The 19533-nt window shown below is 38.8% G+C and overlaps 1 protein-coding gene across 1 annotated transcript in view; it reads left to right on the top strand.

The window, feature by feature from the left end:
- Positions 1–19533, top strand: part of LOC124605342 (protein FAM135A) — a 600028-nt gene that overhangs the window by 522783 nt on the left and 57712 nt on the right. Inside the window, exon 13 of the mRNA XM_047136953.1 lies at positions 1657–1858. Coding sequence (XP_046992909.1) covers positions 1657–1858 — 202 coding nt within the window. The remainder of the gene's footprint in view (positions 1–1656; positions 1859–19533) is intronic.

The following is a 19533-nucleotide window of genomic DNA, read 5'->3' as shown; positions in this document are numbered from 1 at the left end:
GCGTGATGAACAACACGTCTCCTGATAATGTGTTTCTATAGTGCTGTCTCTGTTGAAAAGGCGATGTTAATGAAAAATTTTGTTTTGCATCATCATTTTGCCATGAAAATGGAAAAGGAAATGTTCATATTCTCATAATTGCATAGGGGTACAACTACTTGCCATCAGTGCTTAATTATGTGTATAGGTGTTCTTATTAAATGTGATTTGATATTTCAAAATGAACATTACCTGATAGTAGGCCATGAATCAATGCATTGTCATTTATTACAACTTTCTTCATCCCAAGCTTTTGTGGCATTCCAAATTTTATAGTTTCAAACCATGGCCTTGAAAGGTAATATAGTTTATCAGTTCATTTTAGTCATAGGTAGCCAGCTATCAAACTGCAACTTTCATTTAGAGCGCAGTTGCCTTTCTTAGCATGTGCTGAGTCATACCACAGTGGGTTACATTCCCACTACTGGAGAAGCACATTTTACAATAGTGGTTTAGCCCCAAAGTTGTCCTGGTAAATCTCCAAAGTATGTTAGTTCTATACTAATCTTCAGTTGATGCTGGAACAATGTTTCTGGAAAGTTAGAACTTCAGCTAGGGAACTTTAAAGTAAGTAGAAGCAACACAATGCTCCAGTTTCATTCCGTGCCATGAGACTGTCAGCTTCCGTAGAAAATTTTAACTAATTTTCACTATAACTTGTGTCTCTTTAAGACCCTAAGATGTATCAGAAAATTTGTGGAGTGTTTGATAGAAATTTGAGATTCAGACACAAGTAGAGAGAGAGAGAGAGAGAGAGAGAGAGAGAGAGAGAGAGAGAGTGTTTTCAGTAATTAATGCTTTGTGCACCAAAGAAAAATGCCTAGAGTTAGAAGTTACATAAGTTCTCACAGGAAAAAAAAATTATTGACCTTGCTTGTGTCACTTTCTGCTATTTGACAAGTTATGAAAAGGAGCTTCTAGAGAAATTACTCGCAAATCAAAGTAAAATGAGGCCCCGCCCTCTTCCCCCACAAACTTGAGTTCAAAACGTTTGTATGCCGAATAGTATTATCAATTCCTCTTTGTCGAAATCAATTGGTAGTACGTCCATATGACTGAAAATTAACTTGTCCTAATTTTTATTCATTCATCCCACAGTTTTTATCCGATATTTTGAAAAGTCTTGATTTTATTTAAAAATTAATATTGCAATTTTATTTATATATTACTTGAATTGTGAATTTTGCCTTACTGTAGTTGCAGTGTTTGCCTCAGACAGCCTTTATGGATGCATACCATTTATTGGTTCAGTGTTTACTGTAAAAATGTATGTATTCCCTGATGATACTACAGAAAATAGGTAATGAAGAAAAAATTTACATAAACAAATTATGTTCTTACTATCAATATTATGAAAAGGATAGTTGCTACTCAGCATGAAGCGGAGATGCTGAGTTGCAGATAGGCACAACAAAAAAGCAATCACAAAATAAGCTTTCAGCCAACAAGGCCTTTGTCAAATGTAGTAGCAACTATCCTTTTCATAATATTGTTACATTCCATCCTGGATTTTTCTTATGTTCATAGTATTCTAGACTGGAGTTTTTAGAGTGAAACTTTTGTTACTCATTTAAAGGTTGTGGAAAAATCTCTGGTAATAATTTGTCTTTTCAACAGTGACTTTCCAACTCTGGCCTCCACTTTGCCTTATTTTCACATCAGTGATGAATATAGAATATTTTCTCCAGAAGGCTTACATTTGATAGTCTGTGTTCATGGCTTGGATGGGAACTCGGCTGACTTGAGGCTTGTGAAAACGTATCTTGAATTGGGCTTACCAGGTGCCAATCTAGAATTCCTTATGTCGGAAAGAAACCAGGTAACAGTATGTTTATATCTGGAGCTTTTAATTATTTTTGTCTTCATGTGTAATTGGGTACTGATCCAGACTCTGCATATGCAAACAAAAATATGAAAATTTTAAATAATGTTAATCAGTAATTAGCCTGAACAAGAAACTTTGCCAAACTCAGAAGTAAAAAGTAAAGTTTTGGGTTTGGCTATGTAATTTTCTTCTGTTGAATAACTTATGTAATTGTAAACTTCTGACTAAGATACCTGAATTAGAATGTAAGTAATATTTTCATTCTAGGAGTTATGTGGTACAATAAAAATGGAACTATCTGTTGTTACAGTAACTTTTCATAGAGAAGATGATGAATCTGACTGTGCCATACCAAAATAGTTCCCCCAGTTTTCAGGCTGTGAACAAAAATTTGCTAACAAGACTGTTTCACTTGAGAACTCTGTTCCTGTAATTCTGCTGCAAGGAAAGCAGGATGATAGGAAATAGGGAGATGGGACCTGGATAAGTTGAAAGAACTTGAGATTGTTGAAAGTGTCAAAGATAGCATTAGATAATGACTGGAACAGGAGTTAGGAATGTAATTGAAGATGATTGGATAGCCTTGAGAGAAGAAATAGTGGAGGAAGCAGATGATCAAACAGGAAGAAAGACAAAGCCCAGAAGAAATCTCTGGATAACACCTAAGATATTGAATATAATTGAGAAAGGAAGAAAATAGAAAAATATAGCAAATGAAGCAGGCAAATGGGAATAAGTACATCTAATAGATGAGACTGACAGAAACTGAAAAATGGTGAAGCAGGAATGCTAGACAAGAAATACAAGGAATAGAAGCATGCATAATTGTAGTTGAAGTCAGGTGGCAGTCAAGTTTAGGCTGCTTCTGAGCATCTACGTCACAATTTCTCCAACAACCAATAAGCATTCATTAGTTTCTCAGCACTCTGCTGTGAATCTTGCAGCCAGTGCAAGCATTAAACATTATCATATTGAGTTATTTAGTGAATTTTTATTCCATTTGTTGTGAGTTGCCTCGGCTGATGGTGATGGTAAGGGACAAATTCTGCACAAGAAAGCAAGAGACTTAATTTGCAGTATACACACTTTCTTAAAGCATAGAGCACATGAATGTACTGTTGCCTGTAACTAGCAACAGTGCAATCCCCATCCGTGTCTCAAGCTGCGCAAACCGCCATCGTTGGTGGATCAGATTATAGGGAAGGATATACTCCACCTAAAGGAAACCTTTGGAAAAAACAGAAGCAATTACACAAATATTAAGAGCTCAGAAGATAAGAGGGCACTGATGACCTTGACATTGAGTGCCCGTGAGCCCCAACACACGCAAAAGGCAAGCCCATACTAGGCAGAGAAGTGAAAGCTGAAGGGAGGAAGGAATCAATAGAAGGGCTACACAAGGGAAATGTACTTGAAGGCAATTACAGGAAGGGACAAGGATGTGGATGAAGATGAGTTAGGGTATATGATGAGTTAGGGTATAGGACATTGCGAGAAAAATTTGGTAGACCATTGCAAGACCAAAGTTTAAACCAGACCCCTGGAGTAGTAAAATTTCATCAATATTGGCTGATTGGTCACTTTCTCCAAAAACTATTTAATTTAATTTGCTTTTTTTAAACCATATCAAAGAATTATTACATCTGATGTTAGACTGCGTAATTATTGCCTATTGAAGCATCTTCTCTATTTCTTTTCTAACAACTTCTTTCTTGGAAAATGGAATAATAAAAGGTTTGTGAAACAATGCTTCATATTCTTTAAACTTTGACCTACAATCAGAATCTTTTCCTGATAGAGACATATCTGAAAATACCTCACTGTTTTGCATCAACACTTCCTTTAAGTCACTCTTTTGATCATATGTTATGGCTTCAATATTTTCTGCTCTCTCATTTATATGTACATGTACTTGTTCTTCAAACACTGGAAAGTCCATGGTGGAATAGCAACAATATGAAAATGATAGATGCTACTCACCACATAGAGGAGGCACTGAGTTGCAGATAGACACATTGAAACAGCTGCTAAATTTTTAGCATTCAGACAACAAAATTCCTTCTTCAGAAGATAAAAAAACACACACACACACACACACACACACACACACACACACACACACACACACACACACACACACACACACACAGCCTGATCAGCCCATCAATGGGCTGCACCTGTATCTGAAATGAGCAGTAACCCAGGTAGGTGTGGGCTAAGGAGGTGGTATGGGGTGGGGAGGGGGAGGGATAGCAGGGTAGGGTGGAGGAGATGATGCGCTGCTGCGGGAGCAAGCAGGAACATAATGGGGAGAGGATAGGGCTGCTAGGGGCAGAGTGGTGAGGATGTGCTGGGGAGGGGGAAGAAGAGAAGGGAGATGTAGAGAAGGGTGCACTGGTTAAATAGAAATAGAAGGCATGCATGGTGTTCGAATGGGAGTAGGGAAGGGATGGAGGACAGGGACTAGTGAAGGTTGAAGTCAAGGGGGGGGGGGGGGGGCACGTTACAAGAACGAATGTTAAATGAATTTTATCCATAGTGGGTGCTGTTGAACTCCATAACTGTTCCTTTATAGGGTGTAGAAAAATTTCCGCTACCAGTCACAATAAAAGATTATTTATTCGTCACACGACCGGCTTCGAGCTCGTGCTCGTCCTCAGGTGTTTGTACGTCCATATGCATGTTTATATTGCTGGAGATCACTGTATAAATACAAAAAATTATTTGCTGGTGGCTAAACAGATAGAAGTGGAACAAGTAAGTGGCAAAGCAGCATTTGTTGAAAATATCTCTGTACTTATATATAAAAACAAAGATGAGGTGACTTACCGAACAAAAGCGCTGGCAGGTCGATAGACACACAAACAAACACAAACACACACACAAAATTCAAGCTTTCGCAACAAACTGTTGCCTCATCAGGAAAGAGGGAAGGAGAGGGGAAGACGAAAGGAAGTGGGTTTTAAGGGAGAGGGTAAGGAGTCATTCCAATCCCGGGAGCGGAAAGACGAAATATGTCTGCTTGTGTCTGTATGTGTGGATGGATATGTGCGTGTGTGCGAGTGTATACCTGTCCTTTTTTCCCCCTAAGGTAAGTCTTTCCGCTCCCGGGATTGGAATGACTCCTTACCCTCTCCCTTAAAACCCACTTCCTTTCGTCTTCCCCTCTCCTTCACTCTTTCCTGATGAGGCAACAGTTTGTTGCGAAAGCTTGAATTTTGTGTGTGTGTTTGTGTTTGTTTGTGTGTCTATCGACCTGCCAGCGCTTTTGTTCGGTAAGTCACCTCATCTTTGTTTTTATATATAATTTTTCCCACGTGGAATGTTTCCTTCCATTATATTGATATCTCTGTACTTACATAGAGATGAAGCATCATTATTATAATTATCTTGTGGTGACAGTTGTCACATAAAAGTTTGTAAATACCTGATTTGTGGTGGCATTGGTTATTTGTCTTACTGTTAGGATGATGTGCTGTTGTAGCTTGTTGTTAGTGCTGAAAACTGGTATTCAAATTTCTTTCAGCTACAACAGCACATCATCCACAATAGTAAGACAAATAACCACATGCACAACAAATCAGATATTTACCAACTTTTATGTGGCAATTGCCCACAGTTCTACATAGTCCAACTGGAAGGAGTTTTACTATAAGATAACGTGAGCATATGGATGCCTTCCGGCTAAATAACTTTGATAAATCCACCTTTGCAATGCACCAAAAAGACCATGGTCACTGAGCCACAGCCATTACAGACAATCTACAAATACTACACATTGTCAACAAAGGAAAGAAAATAAATCTGCTCGAAGAGCTAGAAACTTCCACAGTTCTAACTCACAACACCTTATTCTCAGCGAACAAGTGGAGCTTGCAAACAAATCTTGTCTCCACATATTTCATGAAATATTCAAAAATAAAAGCTCATTATCCTCTGATACAATAGCAAAGTAATATTCTATGGAAAGCCGATGTAGCAATCGTACAACAGTTAAAGTGTCATTATCGTAATTTGTAAAAGTCATATTGTAAACACAATCTTTAACTGTCATTTTTGTAATTTGTAGTAGTTTTCAAAATTTCATGTGTATGACATCATTGTACTTCCTAGATACTAGTTCTCTGACAACAGTGTGACTCAAAACAGTTCTCTCATTTTTTTATTTGTAATAGCTTTTAGTAATTTCATATGTGTAAAATCACTATACTTCCTAGATCTAAGTTCTCCGACAAAGATGTGGTTCAAAAAACATCATAATGTGGATCAAAAAAACTTCACAGTCTATAATAGCTTTTTAAGTTTCTATCTATTGCAACATCCTTGCACTTCCTATGGCTAAGTTCTTTGACCGTAACCTACATGTTTCTGTATGAGCAACATCTTTACACCTCCTACATCTAAGTTCTTGGACCATAGCCTACATGTTCATAAGTAAACATAGTGTATTTCACGAGTGCACATTGTAATAGTGAAATATGCAGCTAAACTTTATAAAACTGAAATATGGACGTGAAAATTATAACAAAAGTGCAACTAAGTGGAAAAACTGTCACCACAGCATAATTATAATAATGATGCTTCATCTTTATGTAAATACAGAGAGATTTTCAACAAATGCTGCTTTGACACTTACAATTGTTCCACTTGTATCTGTTTAGTCATCAGCAAATAATTTTTTTTGTATTTGTACAGTGATCTCCGATGGAAAATCCAGGATAGAATGTAACAATACCAGAGAAGGAAAGTTGCTACTCACCATATAGCAGAGATGCTGAGTCCTGATAGGCACAACAAAAAGATTCACACAATTATAGCTTTTGGCCATTAAGGCCTTTGTCAGCAGTAGATACACGCACACACACACACACACACACACACACACACACACACACACACACACACTCATGCAAACGCAAGTTGTGTTTGCATGAGTGATTGTGTGTATGTATGTGTGTCTACTGCTGACAAAGGCCTTAATGGCAGAAAGCTATAATTGTGTGAATCTTTTTGTTGTGCCTATTGCGAGTCAGCATCTCCGCTATATGGTGAGTAGCAACTTTCCTTCTCTGATATTGTTACATTGATCTCCAGCAATGTAAAGATCTATATAAATGTATAAACACCTGAGGATGGGCACAAGCCCGAAACCGGTTGTGTGATGAATAAATAATCTTTCATTGTGACTGGTAGTGGAAATTTTTCTAGACCCTATAATGAATGTTACGTTGTAGGGAGACTTACCACATGTGCAGTTCAGAAAAGCTAGTGTTGGTAGGAAGGATCCAGACGGCACAGGGTGTGAAGCATTCATTGATGTGAAGAACATTGATTGAACAGCATGTTTAGCAACTGGGTGTTTCAGCTGGTTCTTCATTACAGTTTGTAGGTGGCCATTCATGTGGGCAGACAACTAGCGGGCTGTCATGTCCATGGAACACAGTGGTTGCAACTTAGCTTGTAGATCACATTACTGGTTTCGCAGAGAGCCTTGCCTTTGATGGGATAGGTGATGCTTGTGACTGGACCGGCATATGTGCTGGTGGGAGGATGTATGGGGACATGAGCCATGAGTCAAGGAGTGGGGAGTAGGGATGGGCTACGATATTGTGTAGGTTCAGCGGGTGGTAGAATACTGCTATGGGAAGGATAGTGGGTAGAATATTACTCATTTCAGGGCATGATGAGAGGTAGTGATAGCCCTGGCAGAAAATGTAATTCTCTTGCTCTAGTCCTATGTAGGCTTAGTACTGAGTCATGATGGGACTGCTCCCCAGTGGTACTGTGGGAGGTATTAGATCATTGGAGATATAAGGCACGGGAAATCTGTTTCCAGACATGGTTGGGAGGATGATTTCAGCTTGTGAAGGCTTCAACAAGAGACCTTTAGCGTATGTATGGAAGGGGTGATGGCTATCGAAGTGGAGGTATTGTTGGTGGGTGGTAGGTTTGATCTGAATGGAGGTACTGATGCAGCCATTGTTGAGGTGGACGTCAGCATCGAGGAAGGTGGCTTGCTGGATTCAGGAGGATAAGGTGAAGCAAATTGGGGAGAAGGTGTCGAGGTTCTGGAGGAACGTGGTCTAACAACCCTGCCACAACAAAGGTCAAAAATTAATTATGATTGTAGTGTTGCTCACACTGCTAAATATTGCATTTTCCGGCAACAACAAAGTTATATTATGTGGCAGGTGTCATTAGAGCACAGTTAATAAAGTCATTTCTTGAAATAATGGAGAAACTAGGTACTCATCTTTTCATGTTTCCCACGTTGGTCTCGTTGTGAACTCATGGCTCAATCGTTGAAAATCTAGGCAGTGATGATTCCAAGCTCAGATGCAAAGAGGCCTAAGTGTTATTCTGTGATATTCAAAAGTTTTATAGATGTGTTTCATAAACCATTCTTGAAGATTAAACTTTTGCAAGTTAGGACAATGGCGATGTAAAATTAGTAATCAGTACTCCGAATTTAAGTTACACTTCTTTCTTATTTCTTTTGTTGCAATATCACGTAACTCATTCCAAAACATCACTTCACAATATAAAACATACTTGAAAATATCTTCCTCACTATTTAAGTTCACATTTCATAAACTGATACAATTTGCGTCTTTTTAACTTGACGACCAAAGCTTGACTCTGCAATAACTGCTTATGTGCCCAAAAATCAGAGTTACAAGTATGTCAATGATCATAGTGACAAAAGAAAAAATACACATAAGAATAATATCATTGCAATATACACATATTGATGTATCAAGGTACCTCTACATTAATGAAATCAGATCTGAATGTTGTCACAGAAATATGTTAACTATTTTACAGAAACACAGTCGAATATTGCTGGTATCGAGCGGTTGAGGTGAGGTGCCATAATGGTTACGTAATTAATGTACCATTACAATGGATAGGGTGTCCTCACCCTCATTCCAGATGACAAAGATGTTGTTAGTGCATCTGAACCAGGTGAAGGGTTTGGGATTTTGAGTGGTGAGGAAGGATTCCTCTAAATGCCCTATGTACAGATTGGCATAGGACGGTGTCATGCAGGTGCCTATTGCTCTACCTCGCATTTGATTGTAGGTGATGCCCTCAAAAGAGATGTCATTGTGAGTGAGGTTATAATTTGTCATGGTGACCAAGAAGGAGGTTTTGTAGGTTTGGAGTCAGTCTGTCATTGCGACACATTGTTTCAATAGCGGTAAGGTCTTGGGCTTTAGGGATATCATTGTAGAGATAGGTGACATTGACAGTGGCGAGCAGGGCACCAGGTAGTAAAGGAACAGGAACTGTGGAGAGTCAGCAGGGAAAACATTGGTGTCTGTCTATGTAGGCAGGAAGATTACGTATAATAGGCTGAAGGTGTTGGTGCACGAGAGCAGAGATTATCTAACTGAAGGTCACAATAGAAGTGCAGGAAGTGGTGAGGGTAAGGGGGCTCTTGTAGAGGTAGTGAATAGTGGTAATCCAAGGTGAGATTAAGAAGGTGAATAGGGTGAAGAGTTTTTGAGGCAGCATTGTGCATGCTGTTTTAGTTCCTGGATGCCAAGAGTTTGTCTGGGAAATGGGACATACAAATTTGGAATTGCAAAGCAGGAGAATTTTATGGGCGGAGAGGTGGTATTGTAAGGAAGTTTTGGTTTGATGCTCTTAGAAACTTCCCCAGTGACACCCACAATTCTTATCCCTGACACATGCGTAACTACAATCCCGTCATTATTTTTAATAAACTCAAAGAATACTTCTGGTATTCCATTTAATTCATTTTCACCATCCAACAGACATTAATAGGTGCTATGAGGGTAATTAGCCACAGTCACAGGATGTCATACCTCATTACTAGTTATTATTGTGTCACCTTCATGCAACAACTCCTCATTAATTCTTTTTGTGGAAAAGTTATCATCCTGATCTCCATGGCAGGTAGCGTGACACTCTTCACTACTTACCTCTCCACAAGTCCCTAACTCTTCCTCATTATTGCTCTATTTACATACAACATTTATTCTCTCTTTTCTTATAATATTGGCTTCACTGCCGTAGACAAATTCAGATACTTTTCTCTCTCTTCATTACTATTAAATTCTTCACTACTTCTTTGACTACCACTAAACTCAAATGCTCGGCTGATCAGTTGTTTTTTTATTCTCAGTATTCAACCACAAAGAAAGACACTTAAATTGCTTTGGTTTCCACAGTTGTGTCGCAAAGCAAATGTGAATGTCGGTTGAGATTTGGCGACAGGGTTCGGAAAGAAGGGAAATATGAGTTGGTCTAAGTGAGATCGAGTGTAGACCTGACTATGTTGTTAAAAATTCCATATTACAAAAGGTAAGGCTTCAAATAGGTAATGAAATGACAAACAGTATGAGTGTTTTACAACTTTGACTCTGTGATATACTTGCTGTAAAGGAATTGTACCCACGAAAAGACCAAGTCTCTAAGCAGTGAGAATGACTGACTAACACCATTCTGTCTGCTTAAACTGGAATTGTCAGTACTAACTGACCCTGATCCCATGACATGGCATGCAGAAGTCTCTAGCTTAATGATTAGTAGTCCTTCAGCTGCAATGCGTCTGCTGCAGATAACTCTTCTTAGCCCTGCATGGTCACTCTCTTTGGCTGCCTCTGCAGATACTATTGCTAACTTCTTACTCTGACTGCAATAGACCTGTGTCTCCTGCTTCAGAATTTTATTCAGTTTTCCCCTTCACCCCTCCCAGTGCACAACATGGCATGTTGTCAAAGGGCCCTGCCCATCTTATTGGCTCTACTTGTGTACTGTTTTTTGGAGGTTGAGTAGAGGGAGGGAGGTAGGTGTCTGTCGTTAAGTTATGTCTCGTGTCTGCTGTAGGCTTTCGTGATGTATAGGTGCCACTTTCAAAGACTCTTTCCTCTTATCCCTCTCTTATCCTTGCTCATTGTCCTTGTATGCAGCTACATCACTCTTGTTTTTACAGCTTCTAGTGTTATTGCTATACGTGACCATCGCCACCCTGGCAACTCTGGTCGGTATTTTCCCAGTGTGTGTAGGAGCCTCAGATGTTTTATGTAGCCTCCCTCCAAGGTCTGGCTGTTGTCGCACATAGGCTATCAGCACCTCCTGTCTCGTAAGTTTCCCTTTGTTATGTTTTGAACTCATAAGATTTGGCCGTTTCCCTTGGCTACTGCTGTGGATTACATTTTTTCATAGTATCCTGATACCCTTTTTGATAATATGTCTTACACTCAACATCAAACACTTTTTTGTTTCATCTGTTTGCTTCTGTTGATCGACTTCTTCTAATTTAATTAGATCCCCTACAATGGAAACAGATCTGTTTATTACTAGACGTGGTTCCTCTACCTACATGAATGTTACTCATTGTTGGTTTGTTTTCCATTCACTGGCGGCTAGTTTCTGTTTCTTGCCCAAGTGTGAGCCACAACCAGAGCAAATTTCAATTATCCGTTTTGAGCCTATAGTTGCCATTCCCTTACCTCTGTCACTGGAATTTCTCCTATCAGTTCAATTCCCAGTTGGACCATTTGCCACCTGGTTGTTTAGAGGACCTCAATTGCTCCTTCCAGAACCCACTCTACTCACTGTTCAGATTGTAACCTCCTATTAGTTTGTTCCTAGTTTCAAAATTCCTTCCACTACCCTTGGGTGAGAGTTTTATTTGTTCTTCTTTTACCATATAGTTCAAAAAATCAACACTCTAACCTGCTGGAGAAATTTTTTTTCTAATCCATGATTATGGATTCGTTACTCAATTTTTTGTGCTGATACTTCAGTTCATTAATCGAATACTGAAAAAAATCCCTTAATAGTATTTCTCCTTGACCCATACCTCTCACCATCCTAAAATTCACTTAAGAGTCTTTGCAATGTGTGCTTAGACCAATACTCTTCCATAAATAACTTTTTAAACCCTTTCCAGGAATTACATGGCTCTGCAATTTTGGCTGCTGATCCATAAGCACCTAACCTCAAATAACTTCTTACAAACAGACATTTTTTTCTTTATCAGTCCAATTACTGGGGAAATCATTAAACACTGGTGAAATCAAATGGATGAATGTTACCACAGTGTTCAAGACTGATATATATGAATCAGTACATACAAAATGATTTGTACTCTGAACTTTACCAACTTAGCTTTCAACTTCTAAAAATTTAGATTCTGCATTCTCATTGACCTGTTTCATTTTCTTTTTACCATGCATTTATTTTCTAGCTCTTTTCCTATTGTTCCTACTGTACTATCCAGATCTGTTTCGATGTGTTCAATATGATTCCCAAGCTCTTCCCTGTTGTCACTACAGACTTTTTAAAATATGTTTTATTTTTTGTGCTGCAGTCAGAAACAGCATTCATCCTTGTTTCACTTTTTTTTCTAATTCTATCTTATCAATTTAAGACATAAAGTCTGTAAATGAGTCCGCAATCATGTTGTGGCACTTTGTCAAGGTCTGTCTTGATGAAGACAGACCTTACCGTATTTACTCAAATCTAAGCCGCACTCGAATCTAAGCCGCACCTGAAAAATGAGACTCGAAATTAAGGAAAAAAAATTTTCCCGAATCTAAGCCGCACCTGAAATTTGAGACTCGAAATTCAAGGGGAGAGAAAAGTTTTAGGCCGCATCTCCAAATCGAAACAAAGTTGGTCCATTGTAATATGAAACACAATTTAGGTTGAATGAATGATGATACTGCTACAGTAGTTTGATTCCAGTCGTAAGCTTAGCAGTTAAGCTTTACCAGGTAGCCATTGCTATGCGTCAGGCGCTCCGTCCGTATTTATACGGGTACCCTTCCTTTTTCACGTGCTTCGTCTGGTTTGAATTGATTGCTTATTTTTCTTTGATCTGATAAGCGCTGTTTTCTTTGTTATAGGTGTTAACATCACTCTAAGCTCAAAATGCGTTACTGTACTGTGTCATGCATTGTTTGTCGCATTCTGATAGTGCGTGTCTATGGCCTGTCGCCGCTCGTGGCATGGCTTGCTTTTGTGCGCACTACCGCCACTTACAATAAAAATAAGAAGAGGGGAATTGTCTCATTAGCGAAACAATGGCAAGAGACTGCTATTTGTTGTTACTTACACTGCTGCTTTCTTTGATAATGAATAACAAGAACCAAATAATACACTGTGTATGATAGAAGATGTTCTGAACGAGAGTTTAGTGAAAATTTTTCTCCGTTTGAAAATCTTTGCAGGCGCCTCTTTAGTACATTGCATTCTGCACAGAAATTAGTCATCTTAGATTTAAAAATCTAGTCAATTGCTGTGCTTCATTTCTGACTGTATCATTATTAGGCATAAGAATAATACGAATATAAACGTGACATGATATGTATATTCTTCCGCGTTTGCTGTTGTCTCATTCTAGTTTTGTAGTTTATTAGGCAGACAGGATTTAAATGAGATAGCGGCAAACACGAAACAATACATGCCAAAATGTTTATATTCGTATTATTCTTATGGTGAAGAGAATACTGCATGTGATTCACAATTCATAGAAGTTCCAATTAGCAACCCTCTCTTCTCACAGGTAGGAAAAAATTCAGAACGTAGAGTTGGCCATATTGACAAACATCGCAAACAGTCTTGCCAGTCGGATTTTCGTAGTACATTGAAATGCTGCTACATTCGAAGATGAACAATACGGAATTTGTATTTACTTTGTTGGATAATGTATCAAAATGCAGTGGTCGAAATGCGGGCCGGAGAAAAAAAGCTCGTCTTCCACCTTTTTTTTTTAAATTTATTTACTGACGCAGAGGATTTGGTGCCAGTATTTATCTTTGTGCCTACAAAGCATGCCTGTGTAGCGCTACATATATTCGACAGCAGAAGTTAGTTGTGGCGGCACCTACCAACATTTTTCAGAACTTCCACTTGCTTTGCGCTCAATTCTAAGCCGCAGGCGGTTTTTTGGATTACAAAAACTGGAAAAAAGTGCGGCTTGGATTTGAGTAAATATGGTAATAAATAAACTATCTTTATTAACTTCAGTCTCTACTCCATCTTAATTTTTAGATCTGTTTCTGTACCTCTTTCTATAACTTATTTTCAAAGCAAACTTTCAGAAACTCTAATTTTTTGTCCAGGTTTGATTCTAAATTATCAATATCATTTCTCAGCCTTAATTTTAAACTGCCAATGTCGTTTTTTTGATATCCCTATTACTTTTATATATGTTGGCTACTATTGCCAACAGTTGTTTAATGTTTTCAGCTGCAAACTGATCTTATATCTCTTGACTTTTTTCATGCAGTTCCTGTCCAGCATTAACCAGTTTATTGATTCAGCATGGTCCTCATCCAAGGGTGCCCATACAATGATTTGTAGTGGGAGGAGGATGGGGGAGGGTGGCTAGAGCTGGGAGTATGGGGTATTTTTAACGTTTTGCAAGACAAATGGCAACTTGTAAGTAGTAGCTGTAAAAACTTCCAGTTCTGACTCTGTTAATAATGTGGATAATACTGGCTTTTAAATAATTTTCTTGAAAGAAACACACCTGATTACAATTTTTTTTTCTTTTTTCTGAGTGGTAGGGGGATGCATCCACCCTCGCGTCCAGGTATGGGCATCCTTGTCCTCGTCCTCTTGCACATTACAGTAATCAGTGGGTGAAGGCCTTGACATTTCATTTAATATTTGGCTAGCAGTAGCCTCATCATTAAAAGAGGTTTCCTCTACCATCTTAAAGTTCACTTTTAACAACTACTTTGTTTATTTGCAAATTTTAGTTCCTCCTCTCCATCTTCCGATACAGTACCATCAGGTACCTTACTGTTTGTCCCTCACTCTCAAACACTGTCCTTTCTTTCATCACTGCTCATTTTAGTTAATTACATTCACTGACAAAACACTTTATCTCCAGGTCAATCCAACACCATTTGCTCCTGCTGCTGGAATCTGTTGCTGTTGTAGCTCATAGCCCCTGTCTGTTTATGGTTCGCTAACAGCTGAGCTCTGTGCTGCTTGGCTGCAGCTCAAAATGATATTGATGATGATGTCAGTTGAACTTGTTCTCCTGTTCATTAAATGGTCGAAGTCCTCTCCGTAATGGCATATTTAACCCAGCATAATTCACAATGTCCCACTCACTTCCTGGGCACTGTTCTATTTAGTCATTTCATCACTGTAAATTGATAGTTCACTGTCTTGAACTACTTGAGTTCTTTTTATTTGTTCCAGGATATCAGTCCTCTCATGTATGTAAGAGTTCTAATTGTACTGGAATGGGACTGTTCCTCACCTGATAGGGCATCTGATGTAGTGATACTGGTACGATTCTCACTGTCCTTCCTTGCTAGCACAAACTCTTGGTCATCTCAAAGCTGTAAGTCTAAATGACCATGTGATATTGTTTGCTCAAGAATGTACATGATGCCATAACTTGAACTGCAGAAACACTGTTGTTGTTGTTGTTGTTGTTGTTGTGGTCTTCAGTCCTGAGACTGGTTTGATACATCTCTCCATGCTACTCTATCCTGTGCAAGCTTCTTCATCTCCCAGTACCTACTGCAACCTACATCCTTCTGAATCTGTTTAGTGTATTCATCTCGTGGTCTCCCTCTACGATTTTTACCCTTCACGCTGCCCTCCAGTACTAAATTGGTGATCCCTTGATGCCTCAGAACATGTCCTACCAACCGATCCCTTCTTCTAGTCAAGTTGTGCCACAAACTTCTCCTCTCCCCAATCCTATTCAATACCTCCTCATTAGTTATGTGATTTACCCATCTAATCTTCAGCATTCTTCTGTAGCACCACATTTCGAAAGCTCCTATTCTCTTCTTGTCTAAACTATTTATCGTCCATGTTTCACTTCCATACATGGCTACACTCCATACAAATACTTTCAGAAACGACATCCTGATACTTAAATCTATACTCGATGTTAACAAATTTCTCTTCTTCAGAAACGCTTTCCTTGCCATTGCCAGTCTACATTTTATATCCTCTCATCAGTTATTTTGCTCCCCAAATAGCAAAACTCCTTTACTACTTTAAGTGTCTCATTTCCTAATCTAATTCCCTCAGCATCACCTGACGTAATTCGCCTACATTCCATTATCCTCGTTATGCTTTTGTTGATGTTCATCTTATACCCTCCTTTCAAGACACTATCCATTCTGTTCAATTGCTCTTCCAAGTCCTTTGCTGTCTCTGACAGAATTACAATGTCATCGGTGAACCTCAAAGTTTTTATTTCTTCTCCATGGATTTTAATTCCTACTCTGAATTTTTCTTTTGTTTCCTTCACTGCTTGTCAATATACAGATTGAATAACACCGGGGATAGGCTACAACCCTGTCTCACTCCTTCCCAACCACTGCTTCCCTTTCATGCCCCTCGACTATTATAACTGCCATCTGGTTTCTGTACAAATTGTAAATAGCTAGAAACGTAGGTTTGCCTTTCCTAGATTCTAAGATAGGTCGTAGGGTCAGTATTGCCTCACGTGTTCCAATATTTTTACGGAATCCAAACTGATCTTCTCCAAGGTCGGCTTCTACTAGTTTTTCCATTCGTCTATAAAGAATTCGCATTAGTATTTTGCAGCAGTGACTTATTAAAATGATACTTCGGTAATTTTCACATCTGTCAAAAATGGTTCAAATGGCTCTGAGCACTATGGGACTTAACATCTATGGTCATCAGTCCCATAGAACTTAGAACTACTTAAACCTAACTAACCTAAGGACAGCACACAACGCCCACCCATCACGAGGCAGAGAAAATCCCTGACCCCGCCGGGAATCGAACCCGGGAACCCGGGCGTGGGAAGCGAGAACGCTACCGCACGACCACGAGATGCGGGCTCATCTGTCAACACCCGATTTCTTTGGGATTGGAATTATTACATTCTTCTTGAAGTCTGAGGGTATTTCATCTGTCTCATACATCTTGCTCACCAGATGGTAGAGTTTTGTCAGGACTGGCTCTCCCAAGGCTGTCAGTAGTTCTAAGGGAATGTTGTCTACTCGCAGGGCCTTGTTTCGATTCATGTCTTTCAGTACTCTGTCAAACTTTTCACGCAGAATCATTTCTCCCATTTCATCTTCATCTACGTCCTCTTCCATTTCCATAATATTGTCCTCAAGTACATCGCCCTTGTGTAGACCCTCAATATACTCCTTCCACCTTTCTGCTTTCCCTTCTTTGCTTAGAATTGGGTTTCCATCTGAGCTCTTGATATTCATACAAGTGGTTCTCTTTTCTCCAAAGGTCTCTTTTACTTTCCTGTAGGCAGTATCTATCTTACCCCTAGTAAGATAAGCCTCTACATCCTTACATTTGTCCTCTAGCTATCCCTGCTTAGCCATTTTGCACTTCCTGTCGATCTCATTTTTGAGACGTTTGTATTCCTTTTTGCCTACTTCATTTTTATATTTTCTCCTTTCATCAATAAAATTCAATATTTCTTCTGTTACCCAAGGATTTCTACTAGCCCTCGTCTTTTTACCTACTTGATGCTCTGCTGCCTTCACTACTTCATCCCTCAGAGCTACCCATTGTTCTTCTAGTGTATTTCTTTCCCCCATTCCTGTCAATTGTTCCCTTATGTGCTCCCTGAAACTCTGTACAACCTCTGGTTTAGTCAGTTTATCCAGGTCCCATCTCCTTAAATTCCCAAGTTTTTGCAGTTTCTTCAGTTTTAATCTACAGTTCATAACTAATAGATTGTGGTCAGTCCACATCTGCCCCTGGAAATGTCTTAAAATTTAAAACCTGGTTCCTAAGTCTCTGTCTTACCATTATATAATCTATCTGAAACCTGTCAGTATCTCCAGGCTTTTTCTGTGTATACAACCTTCTATACAACACTATAAAAAATATATGAACACCTGGAAACAGATTAGAACCTACCATCACGTATCAGTAGTTCAGTGGCAAAGTTCACTACCCTATTTTGGACACAAAACAGTTCACATATATTCGAAAACATCTCAGTTCACAATCAGTACAGTAACAGTTTATCAAAGGGAAACACAATGAGGTAATCTGACTAATCCAGTCCATTCTGAGGATGCCCGTGTCCAATAATCATTAGTTTCGATCACAATGACGTTCCCCGCCATTTGTTAATCACAACATAGCTCAGTTAAAATGTTCAGTAATTTAGTTTACTGAAATGTGAAAGTCTTTAAACATTAAAAAGTTCTTGAGTTTTGAACATATTTTTGCTTGCAGAATGGGCAAAGTAGTGTCACTGGTCAACACGGGGCGCACCAGACAGAGATATTATTTGTGAGCTTTCTAACTGCAAACTACCGATTTTGAATGCTTGAAGGTGGGCATATGAATAAAGTTACATTATGCTTTGGAAATTGGCTCAGCTGGAATTTTTTTTTTTTTTTTTTACTACAGGATGTTGCTGGTTAGAAATTTTTAAAAAAAGTACAAGTACCCTATTATTCCTTTGTGATGTGGATCCCCTTGTTTACACTTGTTTACATGTATAAGGGGCAATCAAAACGTTTCTGTTCAAAGGCTGTACAGTCCAGAATCGGTATGGCAGTCAGGTAAAATCATCGTGAATTGATCAAAGATCTCAGCGATGCATGAGCTTGAAAGTTATTCAAATGTTATTCATTTGCTAAAGCACTGTGTCCTGCTGCATGAAGGAGTCCGTAAGTGCCTACTGCACATTCTCATCCAGTGGTAATCATTGACCCTTTAAGCCCTTTTTTAAGGCACCGAAGGCCTGATAATCACATTGTCTCCCACTTGAGTTGGCATAACTTCTATATTATGACATTTGCGATATAGGGTCATGCATTGGTAGGAGCAGCAGCACGGAACTTTGCTCATCATTCCACAACAATGGTCTTCAACAGATGTGCTGCCCCATACACATTCTTCATTCTCTGATGGATGTCTGTTGGTATTTGTCCTTCGGTGGCCGAGAAAAGAATTAACAGCACACGTTGGTCCTTTTTGGATGCATTTGGTAATAACATAGCCATAGTTCACATTTCTGCACTTACTGCACATACACGTGAAAGATATGAATGCCCCACTAACCCCTTGCCTACATGTTGATGCTTATATACCCACATCGGAGTTGTGCTATGCTGCATATGTGCTGCAGCTACATACTCAAATTGAAAGTTTTTTTATTTGTATTACAATTAGAGTGAATTACATGAAATTATTAATTTGCAAATCAATTAATTAATATAGTATGTAATTTTGTACAGAAACATTTGAGTAAAGAAAAAGCAGTCAAAGTTTGGAATCCAACAATGGTTATGACAAAAAATGTGATGTAAAATGGGGCTGTTTATGAACTTGAATGCTAATTATATCTTCAGTTAATTAGTTTCTGATAATGGAACACATTTTACAGGAAAGTGCAACTGTCAGACTTCCTGTTGGTGTGGGACACCTTTCACAAATATACTGATTCACTCAACAACTTTTGCATGTTGAGAACCATAGTACTAACATCAATTTTTTGTATTTTTGAATTCTGAGTGCCCTAATGAAAGTTAATTGTTGTTGTTGTTGTTGTTGTTGTTGTTGTTGTGGTCTTCAGTCCTGAGACTGGTTTGATACATCTCTCCATGCTACTCTATCCTGTGCAAGCTTCTTCATCTCCCAGTACCTACTGCAACCTACATCCTTCTGAATCTGTTTAGTGTATTCATCTCGTGGTCTCC

The sequence above is a fragment of the Schistocerca americana genome, chromosome 3, assembly GCF_021461395.2.
Source record: "Schistocerca americana isolate TAMUIC-IGC-003095 chromosome 3, iqSchAmer2.1, whole genome shotgun sequence".
Classification (NCBI taxonomy): domain Eukaryota; kingdom Metazoa; phylum Arthropoda; class Insecta; order Orthoptera; family Acrididae; genus Schistocerca; species Schistocerca americana.
This window is presented reverse-complemented; position numbering and strand designations above follow the sequence as displayed.